General features: G+C 56.8%; 1 protein-coding gene across 5 annotated transcripts in view; it reads left to right on the forward strand.

Moving 5' to 3' along the window:
- Nucleotides 1–17,750, forward strand: part of MACROD1 (mono-ADP ribosylhydrolase 1) — a 222,026-nt gene that overhangs the window by 156,620 nt on the left and 47,656 nt on the right. For 4 of the 5 annotated variants that reach the window (XM_075939103.1, XM_075939102.1, XM_075939106.1 and 1 more), the window contains exon 4: nucleotides 13,109–13,138. The exons of the other annotated variant lie outside the window; for it this stretch is intronic. In XM_075939103.1, coding sequence (XP_075795218.1) covers nucleotides 13,109–13,138 — 30 coding nt within the window. The remainder of the gene's footprint in view (nucleotides 1–13,108; nucleotides 13,139–17,750) is intronic. 5 annotated transcript variants of the gene reach the window in all.

Consider the following 17,750-nt stretch of genomic DNA (forward strand, 5'->3'; position numbering starts at 1 on the left):
TGATATTTTAGTGTTTCTATAAAAAGCTTCCAGATTGCTGCAGATTTGCCATTAAACTCCCCCTCCCCTTCCCGCCATTCCTCCCACCATCCTAATATTGGCATAATCTTGGAGAGCCCCCTTTTCTCACTCTCCCGGCTCCCAGCACCCAACTTTGTACAGCTCGTGCTGCAGGACCTTCCTGGATCTCTCTGCTCCTGAGATTTGTGTGTCACCTTATAGTCTACAACTAACAGGTCACAGTGGTGGGGGATTATAGTTGCTCATGTGCCTCCTTGCTGCTCTCTGCTGGTCAAAGCCAAACTGCTGACGTGTGTGTCATAGCCCCTATACTGCCAATAGGGATTCTCCTTCAGAATCAGACTAGGAAGTTGGCAAGGGGAGTGTTAAAAAAGGGGGGAAGGGATGGAGCGAGTGAAGGCCAAGGGATGAAGTGCGGAGTAGAGTGAACATTGATAATTCAGCCCAGGCTAACTGAGGTTTGGAGGGCTTTGTTTTTGCAAGCATGAGCTGGGTTCTCCAGTGTTGGAACAGTGAACATAAAAAAACTCAACATGGGGGGTAAGGATGTTAAAAAGCAGGTAATTGACTAATCGTGTGCTCAGTACAAATTGTATCGTGTACACGATTAGTTGATAAACTGCAGCTCTGAAGTTTAAATGTCGTAGGAGTTGGGTGCGCAGGCAGCCCGACTCCTACTACATTTAAACTCCAGAGCTGCCGCAGGGGTAAGTCCGGGACTTGATGCAAGCTGGGACTCAGAAGTCCCAGTTTGTGCTGGGTCCTGGACCACTGCAGCTCTGCCTTTTAAATGTAGTAAGAGCCACCAGGTTCTTACTACATATAAAAAGCAGAGCTGCAGTGGGAGGCCTGGCATGAATCGGGACTCAGCAGTCCCACGCTGTCTGGGACACAGTGCAAGCCGGACAGCTGAGTCCCAACTCATGCCATGTCCCCTGCTGCAGCTCTGCCTCTCCTGCCCCCGCCTCCATACACTGTGGAGACGGTGCTGAGGGGAATCGGCTTTTAAGTCAGCTCCCTACAACACTGGCTCCTGCTCCCCCCCCCCCCACTTGCTGCCTCTGATACAGAGGCAGCAAGTGGAGGGGGAGCGAGTAATCGAGTAGTGACTCAACCACCCGATAAGCCTAAGCTTATTATGCAGTCTACTACTTGAGTAGTTGCTTACATCCCTAATGGGAGTTGGAAATCCCCCAGCTGCAGGGCACAAATTTTATATCGTTACCTGTACTAGAGCAAAAGGATGTCTGGGCAGCACCTGGCACAAGGGGGCCCCGATCCCCGTCAGGGTCTGGGAAGCACTCAGTGCCATGTAGCCCAGCTTGTACGAATATCTAACTCATTGGTACCGGGGGGTCTCCAGTGGATTTTTTCCTCTCCCACAGTCCAGGACCAGAGAAGCTCCAAGGTTCCAACCTGAGGCCCTGGAGAGTAACGGGAGGGGACACTGGGGCAGCACTGCCTGCAAATACACCTTTGGCCCATTGAAATCTGCAGTGCCCTGCACGTCACATGCCCCCTGTGATGCATGCTCATCTCACTGCGTCCTGCATGCTATCCTCAGTCCATGGCACTCTTGTGGCATGCCTCCCTTGTGCACGCTTAGCTCTGTGCGTGGCGCACGCTAATCTCCGCACATGCCACCCTCCAGGCACATCTGCACAGTGTCCCAGGGCACATCTGCATATACCCCTAGCCCCCGGGGCTGGCAGCAGCTCAGTGGAGTTTACATGCAGGGCCTGCCTGCCTGTGGGTATGGAGAGGTCTTTGGCACGCGTCAGCCCCCTTCCTCCCAGCCTTTGGGTCTCAGATGGTGCTGCAGGTAGCAGGCACCCGGGCCCAGCCAGCGGCTGGCAAAATTGATCAGTGGCAGGAAAAGCCTCTCAAGGCTGTTGCTTGGCAACGGAAACGCCTGATGCCAAAGAAGAGACAGGGGAAGGCGGGTGTTTTCCTTGAACAGTCGGAGCCCAGCGATGGGGTTTGGAGGCAGTGCAGCCGTGGCTTGGAATACCAATGCAAGAGGCAGGACCATGCTAGCCAGGTCCCTGGGGGTGCCTGCCTGACCTGGCACCATGTGTATCTCAGATTGATTCTCACCGTGGCATCCAAGCCCCTCCTGGTGGTGCATTAAGTGATGTGATTAACATCTGCTGCATGTATGTTTGAGGTCCCCTGGTACAGAGATCTTGGGATGGGGTGTCATCTGTTGCAGGGGGCTCCCTGAACTGGATAAGTGGGGTCAAGGTCTTAGAGCGTCAGCTGGGGCGGGGTGTTCCCTTGGACTGTGGATCCAGAGTCAGGGGTTCTGGGATGTTGTCAGGTGTCCCATTGCACTGGGGATCTGGGGTGTCACCCGGGGCAGGGGATCCTGTTGCACTGGGGAAATGAGGGCTTGCGACTGTGTGAGCCTCTGGGGCACAGGGGATGGGTGTCCTTGAGGCCAAGCAGCAGCAGGGATGAGGGCAATGAGGCCCAGACCTGGTCACAGCCGGGCGATTGCTGCCCTGGCCCACGCCAGGCAGAGCCCCCAGCCGTTACTGAGGTGAGTGGAGGAGCAGCCGTGATGTTGGAAGCTATTGCAGGAGGGTGACCACAAGACTAGCAGAGTGAGGGGAGAAGGGAACTGGCTCCTGGTTCTGTGAAGGGAGTGCGGTCTAGTGGTTAGAGTGGGGGGGCTGGGACTCCTGGGTTCCATTTCCAGCACTGGGCAGGAAGTGAGGATGTTTCACGCCCATTTTGGACTAGTGCAAACACGTGGTTCAGGGCGTGTCAGTACTGCCCTGCCCCTTTCCACACTCAGAGGTCAGGCAGCATCTGTCATAAAAGTCATGGCCAGGTCCTGGGCAAGAAACAAGCAGCTTATAACCTGTCCACGACTTATACCATAAATACCCCTGATTGAATCTTGGGGGAGGCCAGGGTTTTGCAGCACCAGATTGGGGGGGGTGGGTGCACTGCGGCTCCAGAAACTGCCAGGGAGAACCCCCCAAGAGGCCAGTGGTTGCTCCTGCCACCCCAGGACCGGACCGTTACCGGAAGCCACCAAGCTGGGGTCACAACCACTGCTCCCAGGGCAGGTGCAAGAGCAGTCCCAAGGCCAGCTGCCCAGGGCTGCCCCTGCAGTGACCAGTGTGGCTGATGGCAGAGCTGCCTGAGTAGCAGGGGCCAGTGAGGCTGCCCCTGGGGCCACCTGAGCAGCCAGCCCCCCAGGTCAGCCACACTGGCTGCTGCAGAAGTCACAGAGGTCGCAAGAGGTCACAGAATCTGTGACTTCCACAACCTGTGACAGACACAGAGCCCTGTTCATTGGACATTAGGCTGGAGGGCCCACTGGGCCACGCAGTCCTGTCCCTACTCTCCCGCTGCCTGGTAACGGGGAATTCAGTGCATATCCCTTAGTGCCAGGGGTATTTCATGTCCTGGGGCACTGCGGAGTGAAGGCACCAGCCTTCCTGTCTTCTGCCTCCTCCTCGTGCACAGACCAGACTGGTGCTGGGGAGTTGCAGATGTAACACAGTGCACAGAGACACAGAAGCCTCACCCGATGCTAGGATGCAGCCACCTCTGGGGTGGGGCACTGGAGCTGCTTATACAGGAGTTTCCCCCCCCCCCAGTACTGAGATGCAACTGTCTCTGGGGTGGAGTGCAAGATTGTTTCTACTGCTTGCTCCTGTACCACAGAGTCCCCTCTTCCATGCCTGCTACCAAATTTCTTATGAGCTGGGCTGACATCTCTGCAGCCTGGCGCTTCCATTCAAGCCAGTCCCTAAAAATACCCGGGAGTCTGCAACCATCTCTTTGACTCACCAGAGCCTCTGGTTCTCTTACGTTAATAATGGGGGCTCATTTGTGGCCAGCTGTTGGTACTTCAGTTGCAGGGGGAGGGGAGGGGAAGAATAAGGTGGCGGGAGGCATGAATCTTCTGGGCAGAGCGAATGAGACACTGTTGTGCTGGCAAGGACCAGAGGCAGCAAATTATTCACTTGTGTTACAGTCACATCTGCCAGGAATGAGGGCCCTGCTGGGCCAGATGCTTCACGGACCCTGACCAAGCTCAGGGTCCTGTTGTGCTGGGCGCTGCACAGACCCCGCCCAAGCTAGGAAAAGAACCCAGGAGTCTGGTCTCCCGGCCCTTATGCGGCACTTCCTTCAGTCCTGACTCGCCATTTGTCTGCACCATGAGCCCCTTCCCCTCTGCCCCTCCTCCCCCCGCAGCCGGTCACACCAGTGCAAAGCAGCGGGGGCCCCGCTGCTCTGGTTGCATCCCACCTGCACAGAACTGGGGCAAATGGCACCCGCCGCGCGGAAGGTCAGTCGAGGTACTGAGCTGGGATTCTGGAGCCCTGGGCTCCTTCGCAGCTCTGCCACGACTAGGGACAGTCCCCCCACCTGGCTCTGGCCAGCCTGCGAGGCTCTGTCTGTGCAGTGCCCAGCCCGTGCGGGCCCTGGTCTCCATCAGGTCTGGCCAATGCACGGCTGGTCCTCATGCCTGCAACTTGTCTCCCCTGCCCTGTAGCAGGGCCGGGGGGAGAAGGGCTCTGGACAGTGCGAGATGCCCAGCCCAGCCCACATGGCAGAACCTCCTACTTGCTGCACCACTGCTGCTTCCCGCTCCTGAAACCCGGCCAGATCATTTGGCTCCGCTCTGCCTCTGAACTTCAGCCAGCTCAGCTGCGGCTGTGTTAATTAACAAAGGGGAGCGGCGCGAGGGGCGGAGGACTGGCAGCAGACGCTGGGGTCCCTTGGAGGCCTGGGGCTTTGCCCTGGCGGAACGCTGGCTGGAGCGGGGGTTGGGGTGCTGGCAGAATGGCCAGGGCATCAGTCCTGTCTAGGCCTCTCTGCCCCCCGGGTCTCTGTGCTTCGGGATCCCCACGGGCCTTCCGTCTTCATTAGCTCCTCACGTTAACGTGGCCAATCCAACAGCCGCTCGCCCTGCTTTGTGGCACCAGCATTAATTACTCCCCGAGCACGAGACCGTCAGCGAACAGAAAGGGAGAGAGCTTCTTGCTCTGTGCTCTGTGCTCTGTGCTCTGTGCTGTGGTTACAGCAACTCCTCACCCAGCGCTGAGACCCAGCTGCCTCCAGGGCAGGGCACAGCGGCTGTTTATACAGGGCCCCCTCGCCTGGTGCTGTAATGCAGCCACCTACCTGTGGGGCACGGCATAGATAGGGGCTGTTTATACAGGGCCCCCTCGCCTGGTGCTGTACTGCAGCCACCTGTGGGGCAGGGCATAGATAGGGGCTGTTTATACAGGGCCCCCTCGCCTGGTGCTGTACTGCAGCCACCTGTGGGGCAGGGCATAGATAGGGGCTGTTTATACAGGGCCCCCTCGCCTGGTGCTGCACTGCAGCCACCTGTGGGGCAGGGCATAGATAGGGGCTCTTTATACAGGGCCCCCTCGCCTGGTGCTGTACTGCAGCCACCTGTGGGGCACGGCATAGATAGGGGCTGTTTATACAGGGCCCCCTCGCCTGGTGCTGTACTGCAGCCACCTGTGGGGCAGGGCATAGATAGAGGCTGTTTATACAGGGCCCCCTCGCCTGGTGCTGTACTGCAGCCACCTGTGGGGCACGGCATAGATAGGGGCTGTTTATACAGGGCCCCCTCGCCTGGTGCTGTACTGCAGCCACCTGTGGGGCACGGCATAGATAGAGGCTGTATATACAGGGCCCCCTCGCCTGGTGCTGTACTGCAGCCACCTGTGGGGCACGGCATAGATAGAGGCTGTATATACAGGGCCCCCTCACCTGGTGCTGCACTGCAGCCATGTGTGGGGCAGGGCATAGATAGAGGCTGTATATACAGGGCCCCCTCGCCTGGTGCTGTACTGCAGCCACGTGTGGGGCACGGCATAGATAGAAGCTATTTATACAGGGCCCCCTCGCCTGGTGCTGTACTGCAGCCACGTGTGGGGCACGGCATAGATAGGGGCTGTTTATACAGGGCCCCCTCACCTGGTGCTGCACTGCAGCCACGTGTGGGGCAGGGCATAGATAGGGGCTGTTTATACAGGGTCCCCTCGCCTGGTGCTGTAATGCAGCCACCTGTGGGGCGCACAGGCCTGCTGATGAGGTTCGGGGGGCAAAGGGGATAATTGCCCTTGGGCCCAGGGATTCAAAGGGCTTGGGGCTTCGGCTGTTGCCACTGGTACCGCAGCAGCTTTCAAAGCCCCGGGCCCTTTAAATCGCCAGCAGAGCACCATCGTGGTGCAGTCCAGGTGGCTGGGAGGGCTGCCAGGGGAGGCAGAGGCAGTGTGGGGGGCTGGCTTCCCCCAGCCCTGCCCCTTCCATCTGAGGTTCCTCCCCTTCCAGGAGCACAGAGGTGGGCCCCCCACTTTGCCCTGGGTCCGGCAAGGCTGTTGGCCCTGCTGAGGGCAGAGCACAAGGGCTGTTTATGTCAGTTGGTGCCACGATGCAGCTGCCTCTGGGGCAGGGCGAGGGAGCTGTTTATATTGTTCAGGAACAGTGGCGAATGGTGCACCTTGGATCAAAGCCGAGCCTGTTCAGGAGGCCCCGCTCCGTGGGTGATACAGAATCAATGTGGTCTCTGAAGCAGGCGGTGAAGTGCACCGGTAGCAGGTCCCGCCAGAGTGAAGTCTCAGAGCCTGAGGAAACTCTTAGCAAGGCTACTGGGCGGACCCGCAGAAAGCCATTGGGGCTGGGCAGAGCAGGGTTGACCTATCTATTGCCTCACCCCACACTGGGGCCCCATGTCCCCTCCCCTGGGTTCTGACCCCTGGGAATCCCCCATCTCCCCACAGCTCCTGTCTGTCGGCATGAAATCTTAGCGGTTACACAACTATTCAATAGTCCCAGGGGCAGGGCTGGAAGCCAGGGACCTCCTGGCCCCACTCCCGGGGAGCCCCCTGCCCCTCCGCGCTGCTGCCTGTGTATGAGAGGCAGCAGGGCGGGGTGGTAGGCCGGAGCCGGTCCGCGGGGGGGAGCTAGTTTAAAATACAGAGGCAGCAAGAGGAGGTGGCAGCAGCCCCTGTCTAGAAAGAGGCTGCTTCATGGCAGCCTCCCCTACCTCCCTGCTCCCTCAGCTGTCTCTAATAGAGGTGGCAACTTGGAGGGGGGGGGGCATTGCAGAGCTGGTGCTGGGGAAATCGGGATTTAAGCCAGCTTCCCCTCGCCCTGCACCAGCTCCTGCTCCCCCCCGCCCAGCTTCTATAGGAGGCAGCAAGGAGGGGGGAGATAGATCCATGGGGCCAATATATGTGGGGAGTTGGCTTTCAAACCAGGTCCCAGGGGCAGATGAACATTTCGCGGGGCCCAGGGCAGCACAATTTCGCGGGCCCCCCCTTTGCCACGGCACATGTGCGGTGGCACCAAGGCACATGCGTGGGGCTTCTTGAAGTGCGGGGCCCGGGGCGGCCGCCCAGCTCGCCCTGCCCTATATCCGCTCCTGCCAGGTCCCCATGCATATCAGCTCCAGCCTATCCCCCTTACTCTCCACACTGCTGCCTCTCTATCAGAGGCAGCAACACGGGGGGAGAGGGGGACCGACGGATCTGGTGCTTGTGGGCAGCCTGCTTAAAGCTAATCCCCTCATGGGCACCGGCTCTTGCTCCCCCTCTTGCTGCCTCTGATACAGAGGCAGCAAAGGGGTGGGAATGCATGTAGTCAACAAGATTAAGTGATAAGCCCAGGCTTATCGGTTAATCGTATAGTCAACTACATGTTGACATCCTTACTATCTAGCTATCCCTGGATCCTCAGACACTCACACTGCCCCACTCCACACGTCCCACCCCTCGCCTTTATGCATATGCCCTCTTGTGCACACCCCCTCACACTCATAGCCATTCTGCCCTGGCCCTATAATCTACCCGCTCCTAGGCCCCCATCCCCCGGCTCCCTTTCAGGCTGCTGTCCAGTGGCCAAGGTGTGGTTTGCTAAGCGCTGCTCAAACACATGAGCCTGGCCCAGCGAGCCCACGCAGCACCAGGACTGTCTGGCAGCGCTGCTCACAGGGGATTCGGCAAGGAGGGAGAGCGCAAAGCCGCCTTTTCTTGCAATCTCGGCGGTTCTTTTGTTGTCCCCAGGAAGCACAGCCTGCAGTAACAGTTCATTTCAAACCATGCATTTGCACACAGGCGCCCCAGAGGAGCGGGTTTGATGGAGGAACAGCAGGGTCTGAGATATGAGAACGCTCAGATTCTCACTGAGGTGACTTGGGGTCACCCCTGAAATACCAGATTCTTCCTCTGTCCTTTTATCCCAACTCCTGCCCCTGCATTTCACCATTTACTGGCTTCTGGAGAGGGGCACAGCAGCTGTTTATACAGGGATCCCTCACCCAGTTCTGAGATGCGGCCATCTCTGGTGAGCCACGTGGGGGCTGTTTATACAGAGGATCCCTCCCCTGGTGCTGCGATGCAACCACCTCTGGGGAGTGGTACGGGGAGCTGTGTATACAGAGATCCTTGCCTGGTCTTGAGATGCAGCCACCTCTGGGGCGAGGAGTCGTTTAGCAGGGTAATAGTAAGACAGGCGGTGACGAATCCAGTATCAGCTGTGCCAGCGGCTACACAGGCCCTGGTCGAGACCAGGGTCTCCATTGTGCCACGCGTGGCACAGACCCATACTAAGGGGCAAGCCTGCTGCTTTAGAGCAAAGAGCGTGCCCTACTGCTCCCCGCCCTGCAGCGCCGCACCTTCCAGCACCATGCTGGAGCACTGGAGCTAGCACTGCCCCTCACCGGGCTCCCTGCTGCACAGTACTCCCTAGTGGCATGCTGGGGAGCAGGGGTCAGCACTGACTGGGGGGAGAGCAGCCCCCGCTGAGTCATTCTGAACCCTTCACCTGCCCCTGCACATTTCTGAGATGCTGCTCCTTCTCCCCCAGCTGCTTGCTGCAGAGAGCAAAGGGAGCCGGTGACATTAGTCTCTGTCCGGCCCACCTCCATGCCAGGAATATAACCATATAATCCATTGCTCCGCCACAGGGAGCCAGATGCAGACAGGGGGCCTGGCCCTGGAATGAGGGCAGAGAGGAAACCCTGGAGCTCTACGCAGGGTGGTCCCTGTGCATAGGGGATGGGTACGGCCATTCACTTCTCCCCCGCTCTTCGGGGGAAAGACTGGGAGCCTCTGTTCATTTCTAGAGTCTGGTTTGGGAGCTGACAGAGTGAATGTTGGTGAGCAGCCAGCCTATTTTCCAGCATCCCAGTGTCAGTCAGCAGCTGGTACTGCCTAGAATGGTGGGAATCTGGAGTAACCCCACCACACGCAGTCTGCTCCCACCTGTGGGAATCTGGAGTAACCCCACCACACTCGGTCTGCTCCCATCTGTGAGAATCTGGAGTAACCCCACCACACTCGGTCTGCTCCCACCTGTGGGAATCTGGAGTAACCCCACCACACTCGGTCTGCTCCCATCTGTGGGAATCTGGAGTAACCCCACCACACTCGGTCTGCTCCCACCTGTGGGAATCTGGAGTAACCCCACCACACTCGGTCTGCTCCCACCTGTGGGAATCTGGAGTAACCCCACCACACTCGGTCTGCTCCCACCTGTGGGAATCTGGAGTAACCCCACCACACTCGGTCTGCTCCCACCTGTGGGAATCTGGAGTAACCCCATCACACTCGGTCTGCTCCCACCTGTGGGAATCTGGAGTAACCCCACCACACTCGGTCTGCTCCCACCTGTGGGAATCTGGAGTAACCCCACCACACTCGGTCTGCTCCCACCTGTGGGAATCTGGAGTAACCCCACCACACTCGGTCTGCACCCACCTGTGGGAATCTGGAGTAACCCCACCACACTCGGTCTGCACCCACCTGTGGGAATCTGGAGTAACCCCACCACACTCGGTCTGCTCCCACCTGTGGGAATCTGGAGTAACCCCACCACACTCGGTCTGCTCCCACCTGTGGGAATCTGGAGTAACCCCACCACACTCGGTCTGCTCCCACCTGTGGGAATCTGGAGTAACCCCACCACACTCGGTCTGCTCCCACCTGTGGGAATCTGGAGTAACCCCACCACACGCGGTCTGCTCCCACCTGTGGGAATCTGGAGTAACCCCACCACACTCGGTCTGCTCCCACCTGTGGGAATCTGGAGTAACCCCACCACACTCGGTCTGCTCCCACCTGTGGGAATCTGGAGTAACCCCACCACACTCGGTCTGCTCCCACCTGTGGGAATCTGGAGTAACCCCACCACACTCGGTCTGCTCCCACCTGTGGGAATCTGGAGTAACCCCATCACACTCGGTCTGCTCCCACCTGTGGGAATCTGGAGTAACCCCACCACACTCGGTCTGCTCCCACCTGTGGGAATCTGGAGTAACCCCACCACACTCGGTCTGCTCCCACCTGTGGGAATCTGGAGTAACCCCACCACACTCGGTCTGCTCCCACCTGTGGGAATCTGGAGTAACCCCACCACACTCGGTCTGCTCCCACCTGTGGGAATCTGGAGTAACCCCACCACACTCGGTCTGCTCCCATCTGTGGGAATCTGGAGTAACCCCACCACACTCGGTCTGCTCCCACCTGTGGGAATCTGGAGTAACCCCACCACACGCGGTCTGCTCCCACCTGTGGGAATCTGGAGTAACCCCACCACACGCGGTCTGCTCCCACCTGTGGGAATCTGGAGTAACCCCACCACACTCGGTCTGCTCCCACCTGTGGGTATCTGGAGTAACCCCACCACACTCGGTCTGCTCCCACCTGTGGGAATCTGGAGTAACCCCACCACACTCGGTCTGCTCCCATCTGTGGGAATCTGGAGTAACCCCACCACACTCGGTCTGCTCCCACCTGTGGGAATCTGGAGTAACCCCACCACACTCGGTCTGCTCCCACCTGTGGGAATCTGGAGTAACCCCACCACACTCGGTCTGCTCCCACCTGTGGGAATCTGGAGTAACCCCACCACACTCGGTCTGCTCCCACCTGTGGGAATCTGGAGTAACCCCACCACACTCGGTCTGCTCCCACCTGTGGGAATCTGGAGTAACCCCACCACACTCGGTCTGCTCCCACCTGTGGGAATCTGGAGTAACCCCACCACACTCGGTCTGCTCCCATCTGTGGGAATCTGGAGTAACCCCACCACACTCGGTCTGCTCCCACCTGTGGGAATCTGGAGTAACCCCACCACACGCGGTCTGCTCCCACCTGTGGGAATCTGGAGTAACCCCACCACACGCGGTCTGCTCCCACCTGTGGGAATCTGGAGTAACCCCACCACACTCGGTCTGCTCCCACCTGTGGGAATCTGGAGTAACCCCACCACACTCGGTCTGCTCCCACCTGTGGGAATCTGGAGTAACCCCACCACACTCGGTCTGCTCCCACCTGTGGGTATCTGGAGTAACCCCACCACACTCGGTCTGCTCCCACCTGTGGGAATCTGGAGTAACCCCACCACACTCGGTCTGCTCCCATCTGTGGGAATCTGGAGTAACCCCACCACACTCGGTCTGCTCCCATCCGTGGGAATCTGGACTAACCCCACTGCATTCATTTGTTCTCACACCAGTGGGAACTGGTAACCAGATGTCGCTCCGGCTGGTTTGTGCTCAGACTGGTGTAAATCAGAGGTGCTCTGGAACAGGGAGTGCAGTTACGCTCTAAGTAGATGAGTGGAGAACAGAAACCCTGCATTAGCCATAGGGTCAGAAAACTGAAGAGAAACCTAAGGGATGAGCTTGGGTAGCATGTGTGGCATTGTCCCAGAGGTGACTGCATATCAGTGTGGGGTGAGAGATCCCTGTATAGTCCCTCTGCCCTGCCCCGCCCCAGACATGGCTGCATCTCAGTGCAAAGCCAAATGGAAACAGGTCCTTCGGCAGAGGCAGCTGCTTCTCAGCACAGGACAAGGCATCTATAAACAGCCCCCTAACCCTACTCCAGAGGTGGCCGCATCTCAGCGCCAGACTTGTTATTGTTGAGCTGTTTGTAAAGCTCATCAGAGCCCAGCCCTCATTAGAGGGGATCCATCAAAGCTAGACTGGGGTTTGAAGCAGATAGATTTCCGCTCCTCATTCATGCCCTGGCAATTTGCTGATGGTTTAGCACCTGTTACCGGGGAGTTACCTTGGCAACAGGAGCATCGCATCAGACTCCTGTCACCTTGGAAACACCCCCTCACACACTGAAAGCTTGTCTGGCTTTTGAGCCCTGTAGTGCCATTGCTGTAGCCAAGAGACCCAGAGAATGTCTGCAAAAGATGGGACAGGGCAGTGGGGACTAGCAGTTACAGCAGAGGGTTGCTAGGGCTCTATTTTTGGCTCTGCGCGGGAGCAAGAACAAATAGATGAGAGCAGGAGGAGCTGGGAGTCAGGACTCCTGGAGTTCTTTCCCCAGCCACCTCTCCCTCTGCCCTCAGTTTCCCCATCTCACAGCGGGAGAAACTGCTGCCCTGCTGCCTTTGATTGGCATCTGTGTTATGCTGTGAGACCCCCAGTGAAAGGGACCAGAGGCCATGGAGAGATTATCAGTAGGCTTTTATCCCAGCCAGGACCGTGGGTGCTTCCTTTTCCCAACATTGTGGAGAGTTTTTTTGGGGGGAAAGGGGATAATTATCTCATGCCCTGGTGTTGTGAAGGGGCTTCTTTCCCCACTGCGAGCCCCATCCCCCCCCTCCTTATAGGGGCTGGTGACCAGAGAGGTCCTGGAATGAAAAGTGGCCCCACCGTAGGCATCAGCCAATCTGCCAAGTGCTAAGTGCCACTGATTAATTGGTTCGTGTTTGTAAAGTGGCTTGGAAATCTAAAGCGCTCTGCGGTTCTGATCCCCCCACAACGCTGCAAGCCAGGCAGAGAACCCAGGCATCCTTGCTGTCAGCCCCCCACTACCCGGAACAGAACCTGGGGGCCTCAAAACCCAGGCTGCTCCACTCTCTAACCTACTCCCCCCAGTCCTCTCCCGGAGCTGGGGAGAGAACCCAGGGGTCCTGACTCCCGTCTCCTCTGTTTCATTGGCTTTAAGACCTTTCCCCATGCGTACAAGGGGCCTGCCATGGCCATGTGCTCAGAAATCTCCATGCCTTGCCTACGGCTGTGTGTGATAACGTCTCTCTAGCCAATATCCTTTTAATAATTTGGGATCTCTCTGTCTCTTTGCAGCTAACAGCTCCCTGCTTGGAGGCGGTGGCGGTGAGTGTGAAATTTAAACCTTTGCGCTGGAGTTTGTGTGTGGAGGAACAAAGAAATCAATACTGAATTTATTTGAATTACTGACTTTCTCCCACGTGTGTGTCAAAGTGTACGGCGAGAGAGCGGGTGAGCAGCCGTCTTTGGGGCAGCACTGAGACCCCAGGTTCCTGGGGTTGATTCCTGACCCTGGGCAAGTCCCTTCCCCACTTGGTGCCTCAGTTTCCTCTCTGTTTACATAACAAACTCTGCGGAGCAGGGACTGTCTCTGGCTGTGGGGTGCTGTGTACAGACTGTGTCCTGGCAGAAGCCTGTCAGTTGTGAAGGGACCAATCTCATTATAGCAGTGCAAGGTTGGATGCTGTTAGACCGCTATAAAAGCGCCTTAAACAGCAGTGTTGCCTAGTGGCTAGAGCCCCGGAGACACTGTGGCTAGAGTCCCTAGATGAAGCACTGGGGGAGCTGCTGCTGGCAGCGCATAGAAGAACTAGGGATTGTTAATATACCAGTGCAGCTTAGAGGAGTAAGTGAGCAGTCTAGTTAACTACTCAGCTACTTGCTTCCCCTCCTCTTGCTGTCTCTGTATCAGGCAGGAGCTGGTGCTGGGGGGACCTGGCTTAAAAGCTGGTTCCCTCCAGCACCGTGTCTGTGGTGCCGTCTGCCCCCCTTCCCACACTGCTGCCTGGGGCGGCAGGGGAGACTGTCGCAAAGCAGCCTCTGCCTGCAGTGGGCCCAGGCTCGCTGTGGGCAGAGGCTGCTCTGGCAGGAGCCCCTGTCCATGGGGGGCCCCAGCTCCCCACCAGGAACCCCTGTGGACAGGGGCTGTTGGACCCAGTGGGAGCCTGGACTGAGCAAGCCGGAGCTACCCCCAGTGCATCTCTGCATTTTAAATGTAGTAAGAGCTGGGCTGCCTGCACACCTGGCTCTTACTATATTTAAAATGCAGTCGCACCAGGGGTAGCTCCTGGACCCGGCGCAAGCCAGGACTGAGCTTCCCTGGTCGACTAATCGTGTTGTCGATAAAAATGTTATCAACTATGTGATTAATGATTTACCTGCCCCTCTTAACCTCCTTAGTTCAGCTTCCTCCCCTTCACTTTGAGACTAGCTTGGTAGGTATAAAGCACATTTATCCCGGTCTAATCACATCCACACTGGGGGAGTTTTCACTAGTGTTCCCTGTAAGCTGAGCCCTTGGGTGGCCAGCGAGGAGGGATTCAAATGCTGCTCAGCTGATCAGCAGAGCACCCACAGCACCCTCAGATGGCAGCAGGTGTTTCAACTGGTGGTGCACGTCTGCACATAACAAAATGTATTCCACACACCGGTGGGAAAAAATGTGAGGGAACATTGCCCTTCGCACCCCTTTATCTAGACTGGCAGAGTCTGAGCCATGCTTGCATGTCTGTGTAGCACCCAGCACAATGGGGCCCTGAGATGGGGTGGGGGCGGATGGACGGATTGCTATTCTAATCTTTACCGTTCATAGCCGCTGAAGGCAGGACAAGCCATAATTGGCCCGATCGGCAGCAAGAGAGATTTAGGTCAGGCATGAGGAAGATCTTTCAGCCTCTAAGCAAAGCTCGGCTCTGGGATGGGCTCGCCGGGAGACTGGATGCCCCAGCACTGGAGGGTTTTAAGAATTGGTTGGGTGAACAGCTGTCAGAGATGGTCATGGTTTATTGGCCCTGCCTCTCGAGGTGTCTTCCCGCCCTGCACTGCTGGGATCACATCAGAGTGGCGGTGAGAAAGAAGGCCGCTTAGAAGATTGTCCCCATGCCCTCCACACACAGTGTAACCCCTGGCTCCCTCGAGGCCCCTTCACCTTCCCCCACTCTCCCTAGTCCGCAGCCAGACTTGGCCTTGACATGGCGCCCACAGAGTCCCTCTCCGCCAGGACATGTGGATGGGTTTCTGCTTGGGCAGTCATGGTTCAGCCATTCGTGCCTGTCTGCACAGCAGCCAGAGTGTGTGGGGGCGGGGAGGGGCAGGGTCGGTTAGTCACAAATGCTGCTGCACACACACGCGCGCGCACACACGCACACAGCGCCTGCCTGTTTCTCTCACACACAGTCTTACATGCCCTGTCACTTCACTCGATTTTCACAGGGATCCTTCACCTGGTGCTGAGATGCAGCTGCCTCTAGGGGGGGGTGCTTAGCAGTGCAGACCAACACCATGCCAGAGCTTAGGGCTGGAAGAGAGCAGCTGAAAGCGAGGGTGGGAATTCAAGGGAGGAGGGTCAAAATTGACTCCAGCACAAACACTAGTTCTGCGAGTGCTTCTCTCTGGGCATCCCACCCCCCTTCCTTGAGCACAGCACCCCTCGTGGTCAGCACTTGCATCTGAGCCCCCAGCCTCGCTCCCTCCAGCATGCTGCACCCGAGCACCACTGGGCTCAGCACCGCCCATGAGGAGAGGAGGGCCCCTTCCTGAGCCCTCTCTCCCCCTCCCCGTGTGCACATGAAGGCAAGCTTAGAGTGCCCCCTACTGAGCCCTCTCCACTCCCCAGCACTGGGTCGCCCAGCCCAGGCATGTCCCCAGCAAGCCCTACTTAGCACAAGCCCTTTCACAAAGTCACAGCCCAAGGTGGTGGCGCCAGGAGCCTGAAGCAGGGAATGCAATGAAGGGGAAATTAATGGCCCAGGAAAACAAACAACCTCCGCCCGCCCAGCCCTGCCCGCTCCGGGGCCTCCTCATTGCCAGCCGTAATGGCTCCCTTATTTATCCCTGACCTCCAAGATCCCATTTTATTTCTACTTTTAAAAGGCCTGGAGTTGTCACTTGATGATAAACTGCGCCGGGCGGGATTTATCCACCAGCCCATTAACATGTGACCTCTCCCATCGCAAATACCGACAGCGGGTACAGCACTCAGTCTCTTGCCATGGCAGCAGGAGGGGGGGAAGGGGAGGCAGGACCTGGCCTTCTGGATTGGCAAGTTTGCAGAGCATGAGATTAGCAAAATGAATGGGGCCAAGTCTGTATCCGTGCACACCATGTGTTCCCACGTGGTGCAATGCCAGCCCAGATCTCTGTGGTAGGCATCTGGCTGTCCCCACACACCTTTCTCCACCTATCACTGGACACATCCCTATCAGCTAGCTAGTGCAGTATCATACCCCCGTAGCTCCTGGGCTGAAACAGGTGTTCGTTTAAAATCCTAGTTGCATCCCTGCATTTCAGCGGTACCTGCCTCTCCTCTTTAACTCTGCCCCTAACATGGCATGCAGCGTTTGCCATATGGCTTGTATCTGTAGCTGTGCCTCATCCCAGAGGGGGCAGCTGCATCTCCGCACCAAGTGAGGGATACCTGTCTAAACAGCCCCCGACCTCCACCCCAGAGGTGGCTGCATTTCAATGGTGTGGTCATGCTGAAGAGAAATGTAAATGAGAATTCGTTTCTTTCAAGACTGCAAAGGCTTCCCAGGTTCACTTGGAAATATGGCTTTATAGAAATGTAGCCTGGGCGGGAGTGGATTCCAATCCCATTTACCAAGGTGTCAGTCTGGAGTCACTCCAGATTTAAACCGGTGCCTGTGAGACTGTTGTGATACTTAAAGTTGTTCAGCACTGACATTTAATGTAGAGGCCTGGCAAAGTTTTTCAGGAGTACATGCATCCTCCAGGAGCCTAAATCTAATTTTCAGACATGACTTGTGTTGACTTTCAGCAGCTAGTAAGGTACCTAACTCCCTTCAGTGAGAGTTGGCAATAATGAGAGTGAGGTGCCTCAGTACTTTTGAGGATCTGGGTCTAAATGCCTACGCCACATTTGAAAACATGACCTGAAGTGACTTGTCCAAGAAGCCTGTGATAGATCTAGGAATAGAACCCCTAAGGCCAGAGCCCCAGGCCCACCCCCTGGCTCTCCAGCCTGGTGGCTTGTTGCTCTCTTGCATTGACTCAGCAATAGCCAGAAAGATTCCATTTGAGGGAACATTTTAAAAACCTAATCAGCAAAATAGCCAAAGAACAAATCCATTTCTATCTCTCTGAAAGGATGCACGTAGATCTCCCAGTTAATGAGAAGTGACAGGGCTCGCTTAGACGCATGGCGAGATTTATGCGAGCAAGATGGTCTCTCTGACAACTCGGAAGGACTCCTGCCACTGCCCAGAGCTAAATATAACTCCTGTAAATTCCCCTGTTGGGACACGTGTGTGTTGTGTAGTAACAGAGAGCAGGAACACCTGGCCATGCAATCGGGCCATGTCAGATACTGGCCAGGATTTTCAAAAAGATCCAGCGGGATTTAGGTGCTTTGGGTAAACATTTTGGAAGTGTCTAAGTGACTTAGGAACCAGCATCCTTTTTTTCACAGAGTGACTCACATGTAGGAGTAGTGCAAGTGAGGAATTTTTGACAAAAGATGTTTGGCAAAAAAATTCCCATTTCTTGCAACTGCCCCCAATGCCGGAAAACTAGTCAAGATTTTGATTTTCATCCGAATTTGGGCCGGGGGAAAGTTTCAAAACCACAAAATATTCAGAGAACAGGAAAACTGTGTTCTGCTCTGTTCCACTTCAGCGTGGAATTCATGCATGTAAGAGCCATTGGGAGTTAACTGGATTTAAGTTTCTTTTGAAAACAGGATTTAGGCCACCCGGCATTC

The sequence above is a fragment of the Pelodiscus sinensis genome, chromosome 11 (genome assembly GCF_049634645.1).
Source record: "Pelodiscus sinensis isolate JC-2024 chromosome 11, ASM4963464v1, whole genome shotgun sequence".
Taxonomy (NCBI): Eukaryota; Metazoa; Chordata; order Testudines; family Trionychidae; genus Pelodiscus; species Pelodiscus sinensis.